We start from the raw sequence: 22,535 nt of genomic DNA on the forward strand, positions 1-22,535 counted from the left end.
AGAGCAGCGGGAGCTCACTTTGTCGCGGGGATTTGAACCACCGACCTTCCGATTGGCAAGCCCAAGAGGCTCAGTGCTTTAGACCACGGCACCACCCATGTCCCTATACGAAACACTGTACTGTGCTGGCAACATATGAGAGGGGAAGTCCCGCAAACTGCCTCCAGGGGGTGCCCTCTTCCCAAATTTGCTCTCAGCAGGAGTAGCTGGCAGGCTGGATCTCCATCCTACCAAAGGGGAGTCTCTATAGTGAGGGGGAAAGAAGCAAAATATACACAGACAAACAGCGTGTTTTTCTCTGCTGCTGACAGTTCTCTTCCCAGGACTTCATATCCCATCCAACTGGTTCCCGTCCCAGTTGTCACTAAGGGTGTCCAGCAGGCGCTGGCGTGCGAGGGCCCTCCGGAGGTGCATGCGATAGTCCTCCATCACCAAATCGTCCCAGCGCCGCAGTACAAAGTGGTTTTCGCCCAAAGTCAGTCCCGAACACAGGAGCTGGTTCCGCGTCCGGAAGTCTGACACTGTGATCAGCCACCTGTGTGTGGAGATAGGGAAGGGGGAGGCGTTTGTACTCTTATTTATTTAATAAAAAATACTTGTGGACTGCAACTTCCTTAAAACACACACACACACAAATCAAGAGCTGCATACAACAATACACACATTGCCCTACTTGCTCCTCTCGCCAACCCTAACAACTACAGACCCCCCCCCCAAGTCTCCCTATTTTCCAGAGACAGTCCCTAATTTAGAGAAGCTGTCCTGCTTTCCAATTTGATCCCGGAATGTCCCGCTTTTCCTTAGGATGTCTCTATTTTCATCAGAGAACTATTGGAGGGTATGGAGGTATCCGACTCCCAAGCCGTCTGAAGGCAATCCTGTATAGGGAAGACTTAAAAAAAAAGTTTAATGTTTATATATGTTTATATATGTTGGAAGCCACCCAGAATGGCTGGAGCAATCCATTCAGATGGGCAGGATATAAATAGTAAAATTGCCTAACCCATGGGTAGGCAAACTAAGGCCCGGGGGCTGGATGCGACCCAATCGCCTTCTAAATTTGGCCCAAAGACAGTCCGAGAATCAGCGTGTTTTTACATGAGTAGAATGTGTGCTTTTATTTAAAATGCATCTCTGGGTTATTTGTGGGGTATAGGAATTCGTTCATCCCCCCCCCAAAAAATATAGTCCCGCCCCCCACAAGGTCTGAGGGGCAGTGGACCGGCTCCCAGCTGAAAAAGTTTGCTGACACTTGGTCTAACCTGTTCTTCCGTCCAGCCGTCCCACAGATCACATTGATGTTCTCAAACTGGATGCTGCGCAGGAGTCCTGACTCAAACGCATCTGGAATGGCTTCCTCTACCGCTGCCAGGACCTCTGCATGGTTCATCTCCTTTTCAGGCTAAAAGGCAAAGGGAGAATCCCAAGTCATCAGCTGCCATTCCATCCACTCTGACCACTCACTATGAGGTGCAGCAAGCTTCTTAAAGGAAGTCTAGGAAATAGGAAATGTACAGCCAAGCCAGTCTTACTTTCAGGGCCCTCAGTTACATTAAACTCTGCACTGCACTCTTTTGCGTAAGATATTGCATTCTGGGCACCACAATTCAAGAATTGGAAGGGACCCCAAGGGGCATCTAGTCCAACCCCCTGCAATGCAGGAATCTCAGCTTTATAAAGCATCCATGACAGATGGTCATCCAGCCTCTGCTTAAAAGGAAGGAGAGTCCACATCCCGAGGGAGACCATTCCACTGTCTAACAGCTCTTACTGTCAGAAAGTTCTTCTTGCTGTTTAGTCAGCATCTCCTACCTTGTAACTCGAAGCCCTTGGTTCGAGTCCTACCCTCCAGAACAGAAGAAAATAAGCTTGCTCCATCTTACACATGACAGTCATGTGACAGCAATATTGTCTTTATTGATTTGTACCCCACCCATCTAACTGGGTTGCCCCAGCCACTCTGGGCAGCTTCCAACATATACACAGTAAAACATTAAAAAACTTCCCTAAACAGGCCTGCCCTCAGATGTCTTCTTAAAGTCAGATACAGTGGAACCTTGGTTGTCTAACGCTTCAGAAACTGAACAATTCGGAACCCGAACGCCGGCAACCTGGAAGTGAATGCTTCCGTTTTCAAAAGATTTTCAGAAGCTGAACTTCTTCCGATGTGCATTTTTCATTTTCCCCCCATTGACTTTGCACCCAGCCCTTTGATTCTTGGTTTTTGAACTTTTCGGAAGCTGAACGGTCTTCCTGAACGGATGACGTTTGAAAACTGAGGTTCCACTGTAGTTGTTTATTTCGTTGACATGTGATGGGAGGGCGTTCCACAGGGTGGGCGCCACTACCGAGAAGGCCCTCTGCCTGGTTCCCTGTACCTTCACTTCTCACAGGGAGGGAACTGTCAGAAGGCCCTCAGCGCTAGACCTCAGTGCCCGGGCTGAACGATGGGGGTGGAGACGCTCCTTCAGGTATACAGGGCCAAGGCTGTTTAGGGCTTTAAAGATCAGCACCAACACTTTTAAATGTGCTCGGAAACGTACTGGGAGCCAATGGTAAGTCTTTGAGGACCAGTGTTATATGGTCCTGGCAGCCCAGAGACTCCACACACCCCAGTCTGTTCCTCCCACCAGCCAAAGGATTCCTTCCTGAAGACTGACCGGACTCTCCAGACACAGGCAAAGGGGCCGGGCAGCTGGTGGCTTGGGGAACTTGCGAATACACGGGATTTCCATGTCCAGTGCCTCATATTCTGCAATGATCCGCTTCAAGTATTGACGCCTGGGGAGGGGAAGTGTGGGGAGGGAGAAAGAAAGCTGAAATCTTTACACCACACTATTGATTGGTTTTATCTTAGCTATCTACTACATATTTTGGAAACTTGTTCATTGTGTATCGACACCTCTTAAGGCAGAGCTGTAGCTCTGGTGGGGAGCAGGGGCTAGCTGGTTTTTTTGCCCCAGGTGAAGCCTCCAGAGGGGGCCTGTGTGTGTGTGTGTGTGTGTGTGTGTGTGTGTGTGTGTACACAAATGCACATGGGGAGGTGTGCCAAAATGGATCTTTGACCCGGGTGAAATAAAGCCTAGTTTATTTGGAAATATATCCCGAGCCTTCAGTATTCTCTCCTCTAGAGGAAACCAAAGCTGGATAACCCTGTCCCTGGAAATTACATTCTTATGACCCAGGAAAACACTGACATAAATAGTACTTACGAGGTTTTACGTGGCGGGGGACAATGTTGCTCCAAGTCAAGGAACAGACAAGAGGTTCCCTCTTCACTCTCACTTTCCGGCAGAAGAAGGGCTGCAGAAGGAAAAAGAATGATAAGGATCATCATAAAAATCACATTATGTTTCCGTGCACAATTCAAAGTGTTGGTGCTGACCTTTAAAGCCCTAAATGGCCTTGGCCCTGTATACCTAAGGAGCGTCTCCACCCCCATCATCCAGCCCGGACACTGACGTCCAGCTCTGAGGGCCTTGTGGCGGTTCCCTCCCTTTGAGAAGTGAGGTTACAGGGAACCAGGCAGAGGGTCTTCTCGGTAGTGGCGCCCGCTCTGTGGAACACCCTTCCATCAGATGTCAAGGAGATAAAACAACTATCTGACTTTTAGAAGTCATCTGAAGGCAGCCCTGTTTACGGAAGTTTATAATGTTTGATGTTTTGTTGTGTTTTTAATATTCTGTTGGAAGCTGCCCAGAGTGGCTGGGGAAACCCAGCCAGATGGGCAGGGTATGTATGTATGTATGTATGTATGTATGTATGTATGTATAAATAATCAACTAAGGGATTACCATAGAGGGTTACATTAAGATGAAACAGGCAGGAGAGCCACACGCATCTCTGCAAGGTCTGTAGAATAAAACGGCCTATCGTTTTATTGCTGTAAAACCCTCCTGCTATAGTCGTGCGTGTGTGTACCTGGTTCTATAGTACGGCTATTGAGTCTCAGGGCTTGACTGAAGTTCCATGGTTTTAGCCCCCTTCTCAGGACCACGAGGGGAAGGAGCTAAATCTGGGATTCAGGTAACCAGGCTATTTTCTCCAACACACACACACACCCTGCCCCGGCTTTATCTCCCCATTCTGTAGATCAAACCGGCTATAGCCAATATGGTGCTCTCCAAACAACTTGAACTACCACCAGCCCTGGCCTGCCCCAGTCAGTATAACTCAGGGACGATGGGAACTGTGGTCCAGCAGTGCCTGGTTGACCGCAGGTCCCCCATCCCTGCCCTAGATGCTTGCAGAATTGAGTTCCAGCATCAGCCTGAGCCTTCTCCTGCCTCGCTCCTGGCTGTGCTTCCCACCCCTCAGCTCCCTTCCTCCTCCTCCTCCTCGTTTCACTGCTACATTTTTCCTGGCATGGGTTCAAACTCTACTGTGTTTAGGACTGGATAATTATGTTAAAAGCCGGTGTTGGCAGCATCAGCATCTTCTTCTGATGGGGTGCTGCAGGGAAAGCGGGAGGGAGAAGGAACGTGAGCAGGGCTTTGTCAGCTGAAGCCCCCAACACTCACGGAGGCCAAGAATGGGGAAGGGCTGTGGCTTAGTGGTAGGGAATCTCGTTTCCATTCAGAAGGTTCAAGCTGTGCAGACCAAGTCTCCCTATTTTCCAGGGACAGTCCCGGATTTGCAGAAGCCGTCCTGGTTTCTGATTTGATCCCAGAATGTCCCGCTTTCCCTTAAGACGTCCCTACTTTCATCAGAGAAATGATGGAGGTTATGTTAGAATTCCTGCTCCATGACTGCAGTCATGGGATTTTTGTCTTTCACATGACGGTGTATGTTTTGACTCCACAGAGTGGGAAGTGACAGAGACAGGATGTTTGTGTTACTGTGTTCCATGAAGTGGGACTATTGTCCTTTGTTCTTTTTGCTATCTGATGCTAGAGAGAGGGGGAGCCATGTTGCAGTGCTTCGTGTGTGTTTATATGTAAATAAAGTAGATTAGCCAAAATGCTGAGTTGCTGAGGTCTGTCACGCAATGCTGCGAAGACTCTGCGGATCCCTAAGTGTGCCGGTGTCGGGTGGCATCGGTCGCTGTGATGTTCGGGCAGAAGAAAGCTTATGAAGCTCCTGAACGATCGACCAGGAGGGAGAAAACATGCCAGTCGGGCATGTGTCACTGCCAGGGTCCTACTCGAGTGTAGGCTGAGCTCCTGACAGGTTATGGAGGTATGCGACACCTGAGCCATCTGAAGGGAAGTTTTTTTATGTTTAATGCTTTATTTACGTTTTTATATATGTTGGAAGAAGATCAAACCTATCCATTCTTAAGGAAATCAGCCCTGAGTGCTCACTGGAAGGACAGATCCTGAAGCTGAGACTCCAATACTTTGGCCATCTCATGAGAAGAGAAGACTCCCTGGGAAAGACCCTGATGTTGGGAAAGATGGAGGGCACAAGGAGAAGGGGATGACGGAGGACGAGATGTTGGACAGTGTTCTCAAAGCTACCAGCATGAGTTTGACCAAACTGCGGGAGGCAGTGGAAGACAGGAGTGCCTGGCGTGCTCTGGTCCATGGGGTCACAAAGAGTCGGACACGACTAAACGACTAAACAACAACAACAAAATATGTTGGAAGCCACCCAGAGTGGCTGGGGCAATCCAGTCAGATGGGCAAGGTATAAATAGTAAAATTATTATTGTTGTGGAATAGGATGCCTCTGTTTTCATCTGTTGGGGGTTATGTCTTCAGGCAGGCCTGAGGATGACCTCTGCCTGAAATCTTGGAACCTGTTGCCAGTCATTGCAGATGGCATTGGGCTAGATGGTATACAGCTGTTTCCTATGTTCCTAATAGTGGTGTTTCATGTGTCTCCTGACCCTTACTTGGCTCCCACTGGATGCCGGAACTGGAACGCAATTTAGCTCCTTCATTCTCATCTTCTTGCATCCTAGGGAACAGGGGAAAGCAACATGGGTTAAGCCTGCTTGGTAATAACCAAAATGTGACCTCCCCACTCCCCCAACCCCCCCAAAAAATATGCTCTGGCTTTTGCATATGGAGAAAGAGCAGTTGTGCCTTCGACACCTTTTAGATTCTAAAATGAAGAAGGAATCTCTCAATTCCCCCCCCCCAAATGAATTATTGCATTGATGTAACCAGCGGCGGTTGGCGTGCAGTGGGTTTGTTTATTTTATTTATTTCATAAAACTTACACGCTGCTTGACTGTAAAAACCTCAAAGCAGTTTACACAACAGGTTGGTTAGTTTTGTGGCAATTGCACGGCTGTCTGGTGTTTGCACTTCCAGGCAAGGAGAGAGAAGGGACTTGGTTGGGCAAAAGGCAAGGAAGGCCAACAGTAGGTGGCGCCAGAGAGCGAGTGACAGGCAGAGCTAACTGATTCTCATTTTATCTCAATCCTCCTCCTACACTGGTCTATTGAAATAAATGTGTTTTAAAAATGTGACACCAGAGGGCGCTGTAGAGCAATGTAAAACCATCAATGTAAAATTGCATCGAGAGCTGTATATTTCTCTTTTTTTAAGCGTTTTTGCAGTCAGTGTAGATCCAGCCCCTACTGAGTTCTACAAAGGCAAAACACAGACTAAGGAGAAGGAAGCTTACAGTCGGTTTCAGCCATCCTAGCTAGGGTTTAAGACAGCAGGCAGGAGGGAAAAAGAAAGAAAGAAAGCAGGCAGGAGGAGGCTGGCAAAGGGCAGACTGGTCCCGTATCTGCCATAATAAACCGCTGGGTTTCATGCCACATTTTAAATAAGCAACTGCACAGATTAACTTATGGAACTCTCTGCCACAAGAGGCAGCAGTGGTCACTAAGCTTACTTGGCCTTGGAAAGGGCATTAAGGCAAGCATATGTGGAAGGAAAATATGAATAGCTGCTAGGCATGATGACTAAATGCTGGCTCTGGGATTAGAGGGACCCTGCTACGTAGTACTGGAATAATAATAATAATAATAATAATAATAATAATAATAATAATAATTATCTCATTTTACAAGGAAAAATAAGAAACTGAGATGGAAGCACACTGAGACTTTTCTGATGTTATCCCGGGCATTTCGAAGCAGCCATACATGTCGTTATTTCACATTTGGAAGGATTCGCCTGTTAAAGAAATTCGGCACAGTTTGCATTTTAAATCACGAAGCCAAACGCCCCAATTTGCACTCCCCACCCCCCTCCAAACAATAACGTGAGCCAAAATCCAGCTACCCTTTGAAAGCCTCACCTCTCCAAATTTTGTGATGCAGTCCTCCAACCGCAAAATGTGTCTGTTGGGGGAAAGCTTTCATACAAATTCAGGTATTTGCGTGACAGCGACATACAGGAATGCATTACAGTATATCAGTGGAAATCGCTTGCAAAAAAAATATATGTGTACATTGGGCAAAATTCATAACATATATAAATATGCATGTGTCTATTAAGAGAGATCTGCACTAGAATGCTGAGGAATCTGCACTGTGACTTTTTATTTTATTTTACGGTTTGTAAACCTATGGGGAACTGGACTGAAGACTGAAAAATGAGAAAAACCAAAATGGACAGATTCATCCACTCCTGTTCTCCATATAGATCAGGGACATCATGTTGGGAGACATTTACATTGCAGGGAGGAGGATCAATTGTCATGGGGAGGGCAATCAGGGCTTGCACAGAAGGAAACCAGCTGCATGGATTGTTTTTTATTCCCAACACGTTTTGATCTGTACTCTTCCTCAGCAGGGTAATAAGGACTGTTCTAAGACAGGGTAATAAGGACTGTTTAAACATGCTTCAAAGCAGCAGCTTATCTCAAGCCGCCCCGTCTGGCTCCTGCAATCAGGGCAAATTTACTTTAACATGTGTTCCAGTCCTTCAATCACAGGGTACTGGAGCGCCCAGTGCCCCAGTTTCCAAACCTGGCACCTCCAGTTAAAAAAAGGCTCAGATAGCATTTAGACCTCTCTGCCCGGTGAGCCACTGCCAGTCAGAGTAGATCAGAGTTTCCCAAACTTTGGTTTCCAGCAGTTGTTTATACTACAACTCCCATCATCCATAGCTAGCATGATGGGATTTGTAGTTCCCAAAACAGCTGGAAGCCCAGATTTGGGAAACCCTGGAGCAGATCATGCTACAGGTGTGAGGAACCTTTGGACCTCCAGATGTCATTGAACCACAACTCCTATCATCCCTGTCTATTGGCCGACTGTGGCTAGAGCTGATGGGAGTTGTAGTTCAACAACTTCCCATAGCTTCTGGACTGGGCTAGCTGGACAAGCCATCGGCCATGGAATAAGGCAGAGTCCTTGGAACGGGACAAAGGGTCTATCAAAGAACCTGATTGCTCAGTCGGTAGAGCAAGAGACTCTCAATCTCAGGGTTGTGGGTTTGAGCTTTGGAGGAGGTTGGACTAGATGGTGGACTAGATCGTGGTCTCTTCCAACTCTACAATTCTATTATTCTGTGAAAAGAAGATAACCACAGCAATATTGGAGCTGGGACTCAGCTACATTACTGAAGAAAATGTGCTTTATATGAGTTACAGCACTGTGACACCAGATGGCTCTGTGGAGTCCTGTCTTTCGCCAGCGTGATTTCCCTTAATGAAGTTTACAACACGTTTCCTGAAATGCTTTTTTTGATGTGTCTAGATCCAGCCTTACAGTTGATTCCCAGGTCCTTCTCTGCACAAACGGAAACCTAGAAAGGAACTGAAGTTTATATGCCCCTGCACCCCAAAATAAGCTTTAATCTATCTCAATAACACAAACATTCCATGCCACTTTGGAGATCCGCAGTAATACTCCAGTCAAACTGGGGGGGGGGGCTGCAACACCAATTGACACATGATGAGCCCAAATGGCACTTACAAAAAGGGAATGGAGGAGGGTGCACCCCATGATAAGCTTTGGGCCACCCCATAAACCTTAGTTCCTTTTAAAAAGTCTACTGGCTGAGCTCTTTTTTGAACATTGGTGCAAGTACGGAACTGGGAACTAGTAACCAAATTCATAATAGAACACATAGCTAGGTAGGGATAGGAAACCTGTGGCCATTGAGAGGTTAAAAAAAGGTAAAGGTAAAGGACCCCTGACAGTTAAGTCCAGTCGCGAACGACTCTGGGGTTGCAGCGCTTATCTTGCTTTACTGGCCAAGGGAGCCGACGTTTGTCCGCAGACAGTTTTCCGGGTCATGTGGCCAGCATGACTAAGCCGCTTCTGGCGAACCAGAGCAGCACACGGAAACGCCATTTACCTTCATGCCAGAGTGGTACCTATTTATCTACTTGCACTATGACGTGCTTTTGAACTGCTAGGTAGGCAAGAGATGAGACCGAGCAATGGGAACTCACCCCATCGCGGGGATTCGAACCGCCAACCTTCCGATCGGCAAGCCCTAGGCTCACCATCCCTAGCTATTGGCCCTAGTGACTACAGCTGATAGGAGCAGGAATCCAACCACATCTGGAGAGGCACAAGGATCCCACACCCCTGCAGTAAACCTGCCCTCTAGCACCTGCCACCCAAACCACTCAGTCACTCCCCAAAACAGCATGGCATCCTCTGGAATGAATAGGCTATGGAGGCAGATTCTCCCAGTTCAAGGCCTCCACAAGGCTGGCATCCCTGCCTAGCCTCCTCCAGCTAACCTTATCTTTTTTCTGGTTTAAGAGGTTTCAGCCTTCCAGCAGGCCAACAGCAAAGATTCAAAACCAGTTCCGGGGTTCCAGAATGCTGACTCCGCTGCAAGGGAGGGGGGATGTAGAAGATGGGGAGACTGCCAGCAGGTGGAGCCAGAGCCAATGGCACGCAGAGCCAGCTCATTGTCAGAAGCGAGCCCACAGCAAATCACACAGAGTGGGTGAAATTAACTCCTTATTAGAAATGCAGGATCCACACAGGCATACCGGGCCTAATGAGCAGGTAGGTCTTGCCCCCCCCCCCATATGAGGCAGTTGCAGAAACTAAAGTTCCTCACCTTCCCACAGCCACCTAAGTCTATTCGCCTCTAGGGTTTTTCCAAGCAATATGAGACTATGCCAGTGTACCTGCCTTTGCTTCTTCCGCTTCATGCCTCTCCTGGTCCCGGGAGACCAGGAGGGAGGGGAGCTTGTTGCAGCAGGAGGGGAGATCCCCGTGCTCCTTCAGCAGCCTGACTCATCTCTGCCTCTTGGCCTCTCACCTTCCCTGCTTCTGTTTCTGCTTCTGGACTTTAGTTTACTGCAGATTCTCCCCATTACATCTTCAGTTTCCAACTCCTCCTCCCAGTCTTCTCCCTCTGAACACTCATTGACATCCTACCACCAATCCCCTGGTACTGAGCCTTCTTCCCTTGGGGGTTCCCCAGCTGCTTCCTCCCACCATTCTTCTGCATCCATCATCCAACCAGTCAATGTTGTAGTTAGTCCTGTTGACATTTCCATTCCACCTTAAGGAACAGACATGGGATTGTCACGTGTCACATGTCTGTTTACATTCCAGCACAGTATGCTGGGAACTTCCATTGTGTGTATAGTTTTTGCTTTTAGCTGTTCTCACTGAGACGACATGAGAGAGAGACATGTTTCTTTGTCCTGATTTATGATTAATAAATCTGTAGTTGTACTATGCTTCCACAAGCCTCACGCCTATTCTGTGTGCACAGTTCGATCCGCTGATAGTGTGCCCTGGCTCTCAAACCCGGGTCGCTGATTTATGTCGGAGCAGAGGCGGGGGTCTTTGCAGCGGGACGGCTGGAAGGGAATGGCCCAGAAGAGGCTTGCCTCCCGGCCCTCTGCATGTTGACAAGTCCAACCCACTGATGTAGTTAGGTTAGGCTGTGTTGTTTAGTCATTTAGTCGTGTCCGACTCTTCGTGACCCCATGGACCAGAGCACGCCAGGCACTCCTGTCTTCCACTGCCTCCCGCAGTTTGGTCAAACTCATGCTGGTAGCTTCAAGAACACTATCCATCTCGTCCTCTGTCGTCCCCTTCTCCTTGTGCCCTCCATCTTTCCCTACATCAGGGTCTTTTCCAGGGAGTCTTCTCTTCTCATGAGGTGGCCAAAGTACTGGAGCCTCAGCTTCAGGATCTGTCCTTCCAGTGAGCACTCAGGGCTGATTTCCTTAAGGATGGATAGGTTTGATCTTCTTGCAGTCCATGGGACTCGCAAGAGTCTCCTCCAGCACCATAATTCCAAAGCATCAATTCTTCGGCGATCATCCTTCTTTATGGTCCAGCTCTCACTTCCATTAGGTTAGGCTATATAGACTTAAATATCTTACAGGAGAGAGGCTCTTCAGAGGATGCTGAATCTTCCTTTGCTTACTTCAGAATGAGGCAAGCCAGCCCCACTGCATTTGGGGGTCCACCAGCTCATTCTGCTTAGTGGAGCCTGGGGCCTCCCCTCCCCAAGTCCTACCCTGATGGTGCCACTGGCTGCTTCCTCTTTCAGTAGCACACCCAGCCAGCAAAGCCCTTCAGTGAACCACATGCAAGGTAAATGCCATTCCCTGTCCTACCATTAACAAGAAAACTGCAGCGGTTTTAATTAAGTTGCCTCTTTGGAAGGGTCTCTGGCTCTGCAGCATCTCTCCCATTTATGCTGAGATGCATAATAGACAGAGAGCTATTCGGAGACCCCGGTAATATTTGCAGTTCCATTTGCCAATCACCTTGCTGCAGAGTGCCAAAGATTAGCTAGCAGCCTGGGAATAGAATTAAGTTGCTGAAAGTTCCGAGGAGTGAATTGCTTTTCCAAATAACCATTAAAATGTGTTTCAGAGCACTTAGTTGTTTTCATAGTTGTTTCGGGATACTCCCCAAAAGCCCTCCACCCCCATCCAAAAGATTGCCCTTCCCAATGTTCTGTGACCTTGAAATGCATTGAGATGGCCAGGGAAACTGACCCAGTACTGTACCTGTATATAGGGATTGGGAGTAAATCTGTTTCAGATCAGATTCATAGGTGATCCTACCGAATTCACACTTTACATACCGAAACGGTACAGTGGTACCTCTGGTTAAGAACGTAATTAGTTCTGGAGGTCCGTTCTTAACCTGAAACTGTTCTTAACCTGAGGTACCACTTTAGCTAATGGGGCCTCCTGCTGCTGTCACACGATTTCTGTTCTCATCCTGAAGCAAAGTTCTTAACCCGAGGTACTATTTCTGGGTTAGCGGAGTCTGTAACCTGAATCATCTGTAACCCAAGGTACCACTGTATTTGAAATTTGCACTTCTCTGAATTTTGCAATTCAGTTCTCTAGGCAAGTAATGTGTACAAGAAATCATATGCTAGGGCACTAGTCTCTGGCCGTTTCAGACCCACTTTTAACCCAAACATGCATTTAGGATCCCATGCCTTAATCTTTTACCATATATTTGCACAGTGGTAGTGCTCCTGTTGCAACCCACCTTGGATCAGGCCATGACCCCACTAGTGGGTCTCGACCTACAAGCTGAAGCCCAGTGTACCAGAGACAGTGGGCTCAAACATGCATATTCTGGCATACTACCCTGAACACGCCTGATCTCATCTGACCTCAGAAGCTAAGCAGAGTCAGGCGTGGTTAGTACTTGGATGGGAGACCGCCTGGGAATTCTGGGTGCCATCGGCTTGAGCATAAGATAGCTCAGTCCCTACGTAGAGCATGAGATTATTAATCTCAGGGTTGTGGGTTTGAGCCCCACCTTGGGCAAGAGATTTCTGCATTGCAGGGGGTTGGACTAGATGACCCTCATGTTCCCTTCCAACTCTACAGTTCTATGATTAGTAAATATATAACGTGTTTCATATATGCATATATGAAAATACATAATATAAGGAGAAATTGTTTGATAACATAAATAAATTAGGAGAAATTGCATAGACACATGTATGTGCATATTCTGTGATTAGTAAATGTATAACGTGTTTCATATATGCATATATGAAAACACATTATATAAGGAGAAATTGCTTGATAACATAAATATAAATTAGGAGAAATTGCACAGGCACATGTATGCGTTTATTGGAAGGAATCCTCACTGAAAAGCTAATGAATTTTAATTTTCTAATTGCTAACTGTTGTGGAACTATGGAGAACTGAATTTAAGATTGGGGAGAGATGGAAAATGGAGGGAAACCAACACTGACAGATTCACCCACCCTGAATGAAACATCAGTACCCCACGGTCAAGCTCAGCTCGGTTCATTCTTTGGCAGCAAAGCTCTGCTCTCGAGACATGGTAAGCAAGACGGGACGACGGCACAGTTGGTTGCCAACGCTAGGTCCTCCTTTTTTATATATAAATATTGTATTGGTTTTTAACATACAAAATTATAAAACATTCCACACAATTTATCACAAATACATTCTTATTGGACTTCCATCAGCACCTCGGATAATCCTCCGTCTTAATCACTTCTTATGCATTTCTTAACTTAATATTGCCTTTACATCTCTTAACATATCGTCTCTCCTCCATTTTTACAATATTTCCGATATTATTCCTCACAGAACTTCTTGCAAACCTACAAACGTCGTCTGGTCATCACAAATACTTTTCAAATAATCCGTAAATTTACTCCAGTCTTCGGTAAGTTTCTGGTCCCGCCGGTTTCAGATCCTTCCCGTTAGTTTATCAAGTTCCGCATAGTCCATTAATTTCATCCTCCATTCTTCCATCGGCCAACACTAGGTCCTCCTAGTAGACAGGTTGGGCCTCTCAACCCTGCGTGACCTGCGCCTAGTCCCTCTAATCTGTCCAACAAACCTACCTCACAGGGTTGTTGTGACGATATAAAAGGGGGGAGAATTGTGAGCGCCTTGGAGAAAAGGGAGACTCAAACATAACAAAGAAAAATACATTAAATGCTCAAGTTAAAGCCTTTTTATTCTCTCAGGCTTTTGGCGAGCGCTGACATGATCCTTCTGTCATCTGTCGCCTGCCCACTTTGCTGCTGCCTGTTCTTTTCCTATTGTGTGTGAGGGGGTGGGGTGTGTAGGATTATCGTTTCACCTTATATGGCTTTCCATTGTCATTCTTCTATTTTTGGATTCTAAGGCGTGTGGTATGGTTCTCAGAGTACTGGTCTAAGGCCAGGAAGAGTTGGGTTCAAATCCCTCTTCAGCCACAAAGCTTGCTGGTTGATTTTAAGCCAGTCACAATCTCTAAGGATAAAATGAAATGGAGGAGGACCACATTGGTGCCTTCAGTTCCTTAGAGGAAGGAATCCAAATAAAGTATATTCCACTGACAAGGCTACAATTCCCAGAGTTCCCTGTGAGGAATCATTAAACCACTATGTCAACTGGAACTCTATGAAGGGAATGGGAGTCTCCTAATAACTATCAGCACCCTTAAGAAACTGCATCTCTCACAGTTCTTTGGGGGAAACCGTGACTGTTCAGATTAGTACCATAGTATTTTAAATTATGGAGTGAATGTGAGCAATGTTGAGACAGAGGAACTAATAAGTCTGACTTGGTCTAAGGCAACTTCCTATGGCTAATCAGATGACTTTGTCCGCCAGCACGGAGGACCAGGGATGGCTGATTCCCATTGGGGCTGGTAGGGCAGAATGTGTTGGTTTTCGTATTTTTGTTTGGTTAAAAGAACAAAGCACTAGGTAGAAAAATAAAAAAGAGAATTTCCTGGAAGCCTAGATCCGGGTTAGGGGCAAGTACTCTTTGGTGAGACAGTCCCAGCAGAGATTTAAAATCACAAGCCATGCAGCAAAGTAAATGTGAGTGGAAATGTGAGCCTTAGACCTTTAAAATATTCCCTACTAAGTTGCTTCCAAAATTCCCCACCTCCCTTAGCAAAGAAAGAGACCACACATTTGGTAAGTTAAAAATGGTTTAAAGGTAAAGGTACCCCTGCCCGTATGGGCCAGTCTTGACAGACTCTAGGGTTGTGCGCTCATCTCACTCTAGAGGCCGGGAGCCAGCGCTGTCCGCAGACACTTCCAGGTCACGTGGCCAGCATTACAAAGCTACTCTGGCGAGCCAGAGCCGCACACGGAAACGCCGTTTACCTTCCCGCTAGTAAGCGGTCCCTATTTATCTACTTGCACCCAAGGGTGCTTTCGAACTGCTAGGTTGGCAGGCGCTGGGACCGAGCAATGGGAGCGCACCCCGCCATGGGGATTCGAACCACCGACCATGCGATCGGCAAGTCCTAGGCGCTGAGGTTTTACCCACAGCGCCAACCGCGTCCTGTAAGTAAATGGTTTACTTACAAATAAATAAATAAATAAATAAATTTAATTTATACCCTGCCCATCTGGTTGGGTTGCCCCAGCTACTCTGGGCGGCTTCCAACACATATAAAAACATAATAGAACATCAAACGTTAACAATAACCATCTGATCCAATATAAAAAGTCACAATAACTTTAAACAATTTATATCAAATACAACAAATATTAAATAATCCATTAGAATTACCAACGCTTCAAAGGCCAGATTTATGATCTTTTCCATACAGTAGCAAGATAGGCAGAAAAACTTAGGTCAGTTCCAGAGTGATAAATGTTTCTAAATTATTGGTACAGAAACACGAAGGTGGCTTGCTTAAGCCGTATGGTCTAGATTTGGAGCATCGAGCTTAGACCTCTTACTGGTAAGCTTCACATAGTAGAAGTGAGATTGGTAACCCTTCCTCCGAAGGAAGGAAGTGTGACTTAGGTAGGTGTCAGCGCTGCCCAAGGTCCCAGCTCACACAAGACCAACGCTGCTTCTTTCTCTAGTATAAAAGTCTTTATTGAAGTTCAGTTTCACTTCCAGACGCGCAGCGCGCAACGCTACGTCTATACCTTAGACCGTCGAAGCTCCATCTGAATCTCCTCCCCCCTGACACCAGTTTAAGATTCTAGCCTTACTCCACCTCTTCCTCTGTTCCTTCCTTCTCTGGGTCCGCCTGCTAGTCGGAGTCTCAGCCCTCCTAGACTCCTCTGACGCTGAGTCCCCTGACTCTTCTCCCTCCCTCCTTCGGGCCTTTGGACCCGGCTCCCAATCCGGGTTTTCTGCTGTCCCGCGCTCCTCCACATTTGAACTTGGCGCGCGCGCGCAGCCTCCCACTTTCCTTCTGACCGTTACACTTGTGTCACTGCTCCCTCTTTCGGGGAGGCTAGCTGGACCTGGCCTTCCCTCCGTTCCCCCACTCCCCGATGGGGGCGTGGTTACCCCTGACTCATCTTCTCTCCCCGCTGGAGGAGAGGCTGGTCCTGACTCATGTGACTCTTCCCCCCCACTGTGCTCTGGTGGGGGAACTGGTCCTGATCCTCCGCTGCTCCCTTGGGAGTCCCCGCTGGTCCCTTGTTTCTGGAGCATCCCCCCTGGGACCCCCCTTGCCCTTACCAAAGGCGCCCCCTTCTGGGAATCTTCTGATTCGCTGGAGAAGCTCATGGAATCTCTCGGGCCACTGTCATATTCCCCTACGCTCCCTTCTGATTCCTCTCCTCCGCTCTCTATTTGCTCTCTCCCCTGCGCTTCTGCTCCTGAGCCTCTGACAGTAGGCCTGGCAGAACAGCTTACTCTATGGTCTTAACCCCTTCATGCATTAATCAGAGTTAAGCATGCTGGTTTATAAGGCTGATTTATCCCAGAGAATTCCATTCTCCCACCTAGTTTTCTGCTTCCCCTGCCTGCCCCAACAGCCGGCCAGCATCCCACATCCACTGAGCATGCTCAGTGTGTTCCCCCTTCCATTCCTAGGATTTCTCCCTGGATTCTTAAGATTATTTACTAATTTACTTTCAGAGCACATTTATATCACTCAAGGGCCCCATAAGAGCAATTTACATAAAAGAACCAAGCAAAAAAACAAAACAAAACCCCAAACCCCCGCACCCATTAATTAACAAGAATGAAAAGGAAAAACCTTAAAATCAAATGGAGCAGAGCTAAAACCTTCACTCCTATATTAAAAGCCATTAAGAACCACACAGAATAAGAGTATTTTTACTGCCCATTGAAATGCTAGCAGGCTTCGGCCTAGCCTCACCACTTAACAGATTAAAGGCATTAAAAAAAAACTTCCCTAGACAGAATTGCCTTCAGACAGCTTGGGGGTTGGACAACTCTATACCCTCCAGCATTTCTCCAGTGAAATCAGGGACATCCTAAGGAAAAGTGGGACATTCTGGGATCAAATCAGAAACCGGGACGACTTGTGTCTGGGTTTTCACTTTTCGAAATATGGCAACCCTAGTTACTATGCAACCCAGCCCTCTCTATTAAGCCCTCCATTCAGGCAAGCAAGAGGAATTATCAGAGGAACCTGCAGCCAGGCAGAGCAAGGGCAGCAGACTAAGGTCTGGAGAGAGAGATTTTGGCTGGGGAGGGGTGTGTGGCCTGGAAAGAGACCCAAGAACAAAGAACAGGAGGGCTGCATTTGGCAACTGTGGCTCCCCACCCTCCAGCATGTAAGGTCTGGGCTACCCCCAAGACACACAGCTGCCTGAAGCTTCTACATACAGAAACTGACTGGACCGCTAGTCAAACCTTCCTTCAAAACTTGCAGTGGAACAGCTACTGCACCCGAACACAGCATGGCAGCTTGCAGGGCCCTGTGCTCTGTCCTTCCATGCCTTGACTCCCTCCCCAACATCCTCTGCCGCCCGAGGCGGTTGCCTCCCTCTGCCTAATGACAGAGCCGGCCCCGTGTTCCTACATGGATGTTCCATTAGGAATAATGTCTAACAGCTGTTGATCAGGCCCCCTTTTTCAAAAGCTAATGGCTACCTTCCGCCGCACCCTGTGGTGGTGCGCATTCCTCATGCTAATTGTGCATTCTGTAACCGACTTTCGTGGGGTTTTGGTACAATGGGACAGAAAAGGGAAGGGAAATCTTCCCGATCCGTGGATGGCAGCCAGAGATCTTGGTTGTGGCCCAAGTTCTGCGGAGAGTCTTTAGAAAAACCAGCATTCACTGCTCTTGACATAAACCACAAATAGAATCAGAGAAGGGAGATGCAATGCTGTTGCAGACAGAGCAAGACCTTTTTCCTTCACGGACTGCTGAGCTGAAGGACTGCCTGCTTCCCCTTGGATGGATCAGAGGCTCCCAACTGGATGGAGCTGCTTCTTTTATCCTGGCCCAAGCAACAGCTTTCCTATTGATAAAGTATCATTTCCTGGAACCAAATTCTTTCCCCGCTGCCAACTTTGTTCTCTTCGCCAGTGACGTTTTCGAGCCAACTCACAGATCAAAATAAGCACAGCGCAAGTGTGGCCTCTCTTTGTGGAGGTGTGCAGAGATGCCACATGCAGCAAAAAATAAATGGTGCATCTCTTTCTCTCTGTGCCGCAACTCAGCCCACATTTGCCTGGACACAACTGTCTGCTTTGCAAAGTAAGCCTTGCTGTGGTGTAGTGAAACCCGATGATATTTGCCAAGCAAGGCAGGCAGAGGAACTACTGGTTAAATCAGGTGTGATGTCAAGTAAAAGTGGGGCTGCCATCACCATAGGAGCAAGCTCCTAGGGGCCAAGGTACCTTCAGCCCCCCGCCCCCCATAAAAATAATCTAGGGAGCTGGACTCCCCCAAGTTGATGGGCATTTCCAGGTTGTTGTGTTTTTTAAAGCAGGAACTTGGGGATACTTACCATTTTAAAATTATATATATATTTGTTGTTGTTTAGTCGTGTCCGACTCTTCGTGACCCCATGGACCAGAGCACGCCAGGCACTCCTGTCTTCCACTGCCTCCCACAGTTTGGTCAAACTCATGCTGGTAGCTTCGAGAACACTGTCCAACCATCTTGTCCTCCTTCTGGTCTCCTACCACACCATCAGCCAGATGTGGAAGGGAAGTGATTGACTGGTTGGCCCATTGCCATGGATACAGTTGCCATGGAAATAATGGTCCATGTTGCTGCCCTAGCCCCTTTCCTCCGTAGAGCTCTCCCAAGCATGGGTTCAGTGGCTTCAAGTGGTGGAGGCTGGGGCAGCTGGGAATTTCAGCTTCTTGGAGAGGCGCAAATGAGTTATTGCATGCTGCTGGGAGAGAAGGCTAGAAACGTAGAATTTCATGTTCTCAGCAGGAAGAAGATCAATGAGTCGCTATACATCAAGGGGAAGGGGAGGGGGCGATGAGAGAATTAGGACTCCCGAGTTCTCTGTATGTGGAAGGAAAGCAGCCGAAGGAATTTCCTCAGAAGGAATTGCAAGTTGTAGCTCTGGGAGAAGAAAGAGGGAGAGAATAGGTGGAAGGCAGAGAAAAGAGTCAGGACGATTTTCCCCATGGTAGGCGTTTGATCCATAACCTCAAAGTGTCCCAATTTTCCAGGGATAGTCCCGAAATTACGAAAGCCATTCCGGCTTCTGATTTGATCCCAGAATGTCCCTATTTCCCCTGCCAGTGCTGCTGCAGCAGAGCTCAGGGAAGAGGATGAGCTGGTACTTGTCCCCAGTGGTGGTGGCGAGGGAACGTCCTGTTGCCTCTCCGTGGCTGCTGCAGCCGGCCTCCTCACCTGGGCAGCTCGTAGTGGCTGCTGGAGAGCAGGAGAGAAGCAGGAGAGGCTACCACTGCTGAGGCCCTGTCTCTGAGGTGCAGGCAGAGAGCAGGGGCGCCCTGGGCAGGAAGAAAGGGGGAGTGGAACCGAACATAAAGAGTTTAAATTTTTTTTAAATGCTTTGTGCATCCATGTCTAATCTTGACCCTTTCAAAAAGTTATTTATTGGTGTGTGTTTTTCTTGTTGTAAATCGGCCAAAGGATAAAAACAAAATACGATACAATAATCTTTATTGTCATTGTCCCATACAGAACAACGAAATTGAAAAAATCTACATCAGACATTCAAAAACCAACAAGCCTGATATCCCAGCCTGGTTAACCCCCTAAAAACTCTGATACCCCATAATTAAATACAATATACTTCCACAGAGACTATCTTACACTGCGTTTAAAACCGTATTTGGATAGAAACTGTTTCTCAGGTGGCTAGTCCTAGTCTTTATAACCCTCTACCTTCTTCCAGAAGGCAGAAGCTGAAAGAGATCATTTCCGGGATGCATACTATCCTGCAGGATTATATACTATCAGAATTATTATTAATAATAATAATTTTAATTTGATTTTACAAATAAAAAATTTTCACAATCCAAATACATATCCATATATTGAGATTACTCTGAACCTCGCGATTTCCCCCAACCCCCTCCATGGGGTCCTATTCTCAACATTTACAACTGTAGACTATTGATATATATCAATCCATATTATCCATGGTATTTGTTACATAACAAGTCAAATTAAAATCCTGCTAATGTTTCCATCTGCTTAGAGTGGTCTTCTAGATAATTCCCCCCCCCCCTTTTTTTACTGTTTTTGTCCTCTTGGTTCCTGAGTTTTTCCAGTCAGCTTTGCCATTTCGGCTTGGTTTGCCATTCGTCTCTGGTAGGGGCTTTGTCTTCTTTCCATCTCTGGGCTAGTAACACGGATTCTGAGCGGCTTTTGTCCCATACATAAAAAAATCTTTTCTGCTCCTTTGGGATGTCGGTACCTATAATTCCTAATAAGAAAGCTTTTGGGTTTTTTTTTAAACAATGGTTATTGTAAACATTTTTTTCCATTTCATTATATATAATCTCCCAGACTGCTTTTATTACCTTACAAGTCTGCCACATATGATAAAAGGTACCTTCTTTTTCTTTACATTTCCAGCAGGTATTTGTACTAACATAGAATAACATCAGGATTAAGGGGTTTTCTCAGAACGGTGGAGGGTGTGTATGTTGCGTCTTGTCGGTGTAACGCTGGTGGAACTCACCCTTCTTCTGATAGGGAATGCTCTGCAGTGAGAGGAGAGGGACAAAAATGTGAGATTGAGGATTCCAGTTGCAGGGAATTGACCATCAGCTATCCTATCTGGGGGCTGTTGATGGGAGCTGGAGAAGAACAACAGCTGCAGAGACTCAGGTCCCCCAGCCCTGATCTACTAGGGAAGAATGGAAGGGGATGAAAGCCTGGATTTTCTGGAAGGCATTTTAATAAGGAGTGGGTGGCCCTCTGGATGGTTTTTGGACTCCAACTCCCATCATCCCCAACCAGCATGGTTGACGATGGTGGAGTCAGTGCTGTTGAATAGGATCCAAATTGCGGCAGTCTGATTGGTCCTAGAACAATAGGATCCAGAATACAGCAGTCTGATTGGTCCGCAGGAGCCACCCAATCCAACTTCAGGTGGAAGTGAATCCGCAACCTGATTGGCCTACAGGAGAATCCCAGAATTAGCCAATCACATGGGGCCCATTGTGTAAATAATGTATATAAAGCAGACAGTTTGGGAAAACTTCCATTCCTCACTACTATGAGCTGAATAAAGAGCATGAAATCCACACTCGACTCCGAGTATATTTCAGGTGCCTAGCAATGTCTGGAAGGCTGCAGTTTCCCCTCCCGATCTAAAGCATCGGAGGGACAGCCCCATGCTTGAAATGGCTTTTGCGGCCTGCAGCCATCTGACGATGTCCAGTTGAGCTCCACTTCGCCATCACCCCCGCTGCCCCTTCGCTCCTCCCAGAGTTCCCATGCGTGCTCAGAGTAATTGCTCTTTCCTGTGGTAACCTTGCCCGCCAGGCCTGTTTGTCGGCCAGGATTAGCCTGCGATGTGCTGACATGTGCCACTGGGCGGCGGCGTGACAGCGAGGGACAGTGACAGGCAGGTGCCTGTAGCCAAAGAGCTGCCCTCTCGTCTTCCTGAAATAATGGCTCCATGCAATTTCCCGCTTGGAATAGTTGCGCACGGGCGCATGTATACCCAATATGTATATTCACACGGGGCAGGTCTTCAAAATGCAGGTAAGCAAGTTGAGTCAATTTATAATCTGTTTATCATGAGTCAAAGGACTCGGTTACCCCAAATGCTGTGTTTTATAATTTCAAGATGAGATTCTGCAGAGAAAGAGGACTTCCAAAATGGCAGAACCAGTTTCTTTATTAAGCAAGTAGACTAGTCAGGTCTGTTAAGCATCTGCTTTGCAATGTAAACTTGGACCAAAGTGTTAGCAGGGGCAGAGGAAGGGGGTGAGGTGGGTGCGGATCGCCCCGGGTGTCACCACAGAGGGGGGTGACAAAATGCCAGGCAGCACTCGCCACGGGGCCTGCAGCACGCCCAAGCCATGTCTATTCTGGAAGAGATGTGGTGGCTTCGGCACACACAGGCTCCACACTACCCAAACCTTGGGTAGGCAAACTAAGGCCCGGGGGCCGGATCCAGCCCAATCGCCTTCTAAATCCGGCCTGCAGGCGGTCCAGAAATCAGTGTGTTTTTACATGAGTAGAATGTGTCCTTTTATTTAAAATGCATCTCTGGATTATTTGTGGGGCCTGCCTGGTGTTTTTACATGAGTAGAATGTGTGCTGATCGCCGAAGAATTGATGCTTTTGAATTATGGTGCTGGAGGAGACTCTTGAGAGTCCCATGGACTGCAAGAAGATCAAACCTATCCATTCTTAAGGAAATCAGCCCTGAGTGCTCACTGGAAGGACAGATCCTGAAGCTGAGGCTCCAGTACTTTGGCCACCTCATGAGAAGAGAAGACTACCTGGAAAAGACCCTGATGTGGGGAAAGATGGAGGGCACAAGGAGAAGGGGACGACAGAGGAT

The 22,535-nt window shown here is 47.3% G+C and overlaps 1 protein-coding gene and 1 pseudogene across 4 annotated transcripts; one reads left to right on the forward strand and one right to left on the reverse strand.

The window, feature by feature from the left end:
- Positions 1 to 272: 272 nt before the first annotated feature.
- On the reverse strand, positions 273 to 9,673 carry C13H19orf81 (chromosome 13 C19orf81 homolog). 4 transcript variants are annotated; one of them, XM_053362776.1, is made up of 7 exons: positions 9,604 to 9,673; positions 7,201 to 7,329; positions 5,837 to 5,901; positions 3,213 to 3,303; positions 2,661 to 2,781; positions 1,263 to 1,402; positions 273 to 535 (listed from the first exon to the last, which is right to left on the reverse strand). In XM_053362776.1, exons 2-7 carry the CDS (start codon positions 7,305 to 7,307, stop codon positions 328 to 330), a joined length of 732 nt encoding a protein of 243 aa, XP_053218751.1. In that variant the 5' UTR covers positions 7,308 to 7,329; positions 9,604 to 9,673; the 3' UTR covers positions 273 to 327. The 4 variants fall into 4 exon arrangements, with proteins under 4 accessions (XP_053218751.1, XP_053218753.1, XP_053218754.1 ...); XM_053362778.1 differs by having other exon boundaries at positions 7,201 to 7,257; positions 9,604 to 9,645; XM_053362779.1 differs by having other exon boundaries at positions 7,201 to 7,243; positions 9,604 to 9,622.
- Positions 9,674 to 12,437: 2,764 nt separating this feature from the next.
- On the forward strand, positions 12,438 to 12,549 carry LOC128401078 (uncharacterized; annotated as a pseudogene).
- Positions 12,550 to 22,535: the final 9,986 nt, after the last annotated feature.

Source organism: Podarcis raffonei, chromosome 13, assembly GCF_027172205.1.
Source record: "Podarcis raffonei isolate rPodRaf1 chromosome 13, rPodRaf1.pri, whole genome shotgun sequence".
In the NCBI taxonomy this organism is placed as follows: Eukaryota; Metazoa; Chordata; class Lepidosauria; order Squamata; family Lacertidae; genus Podarcis; species Podarcis raffonei.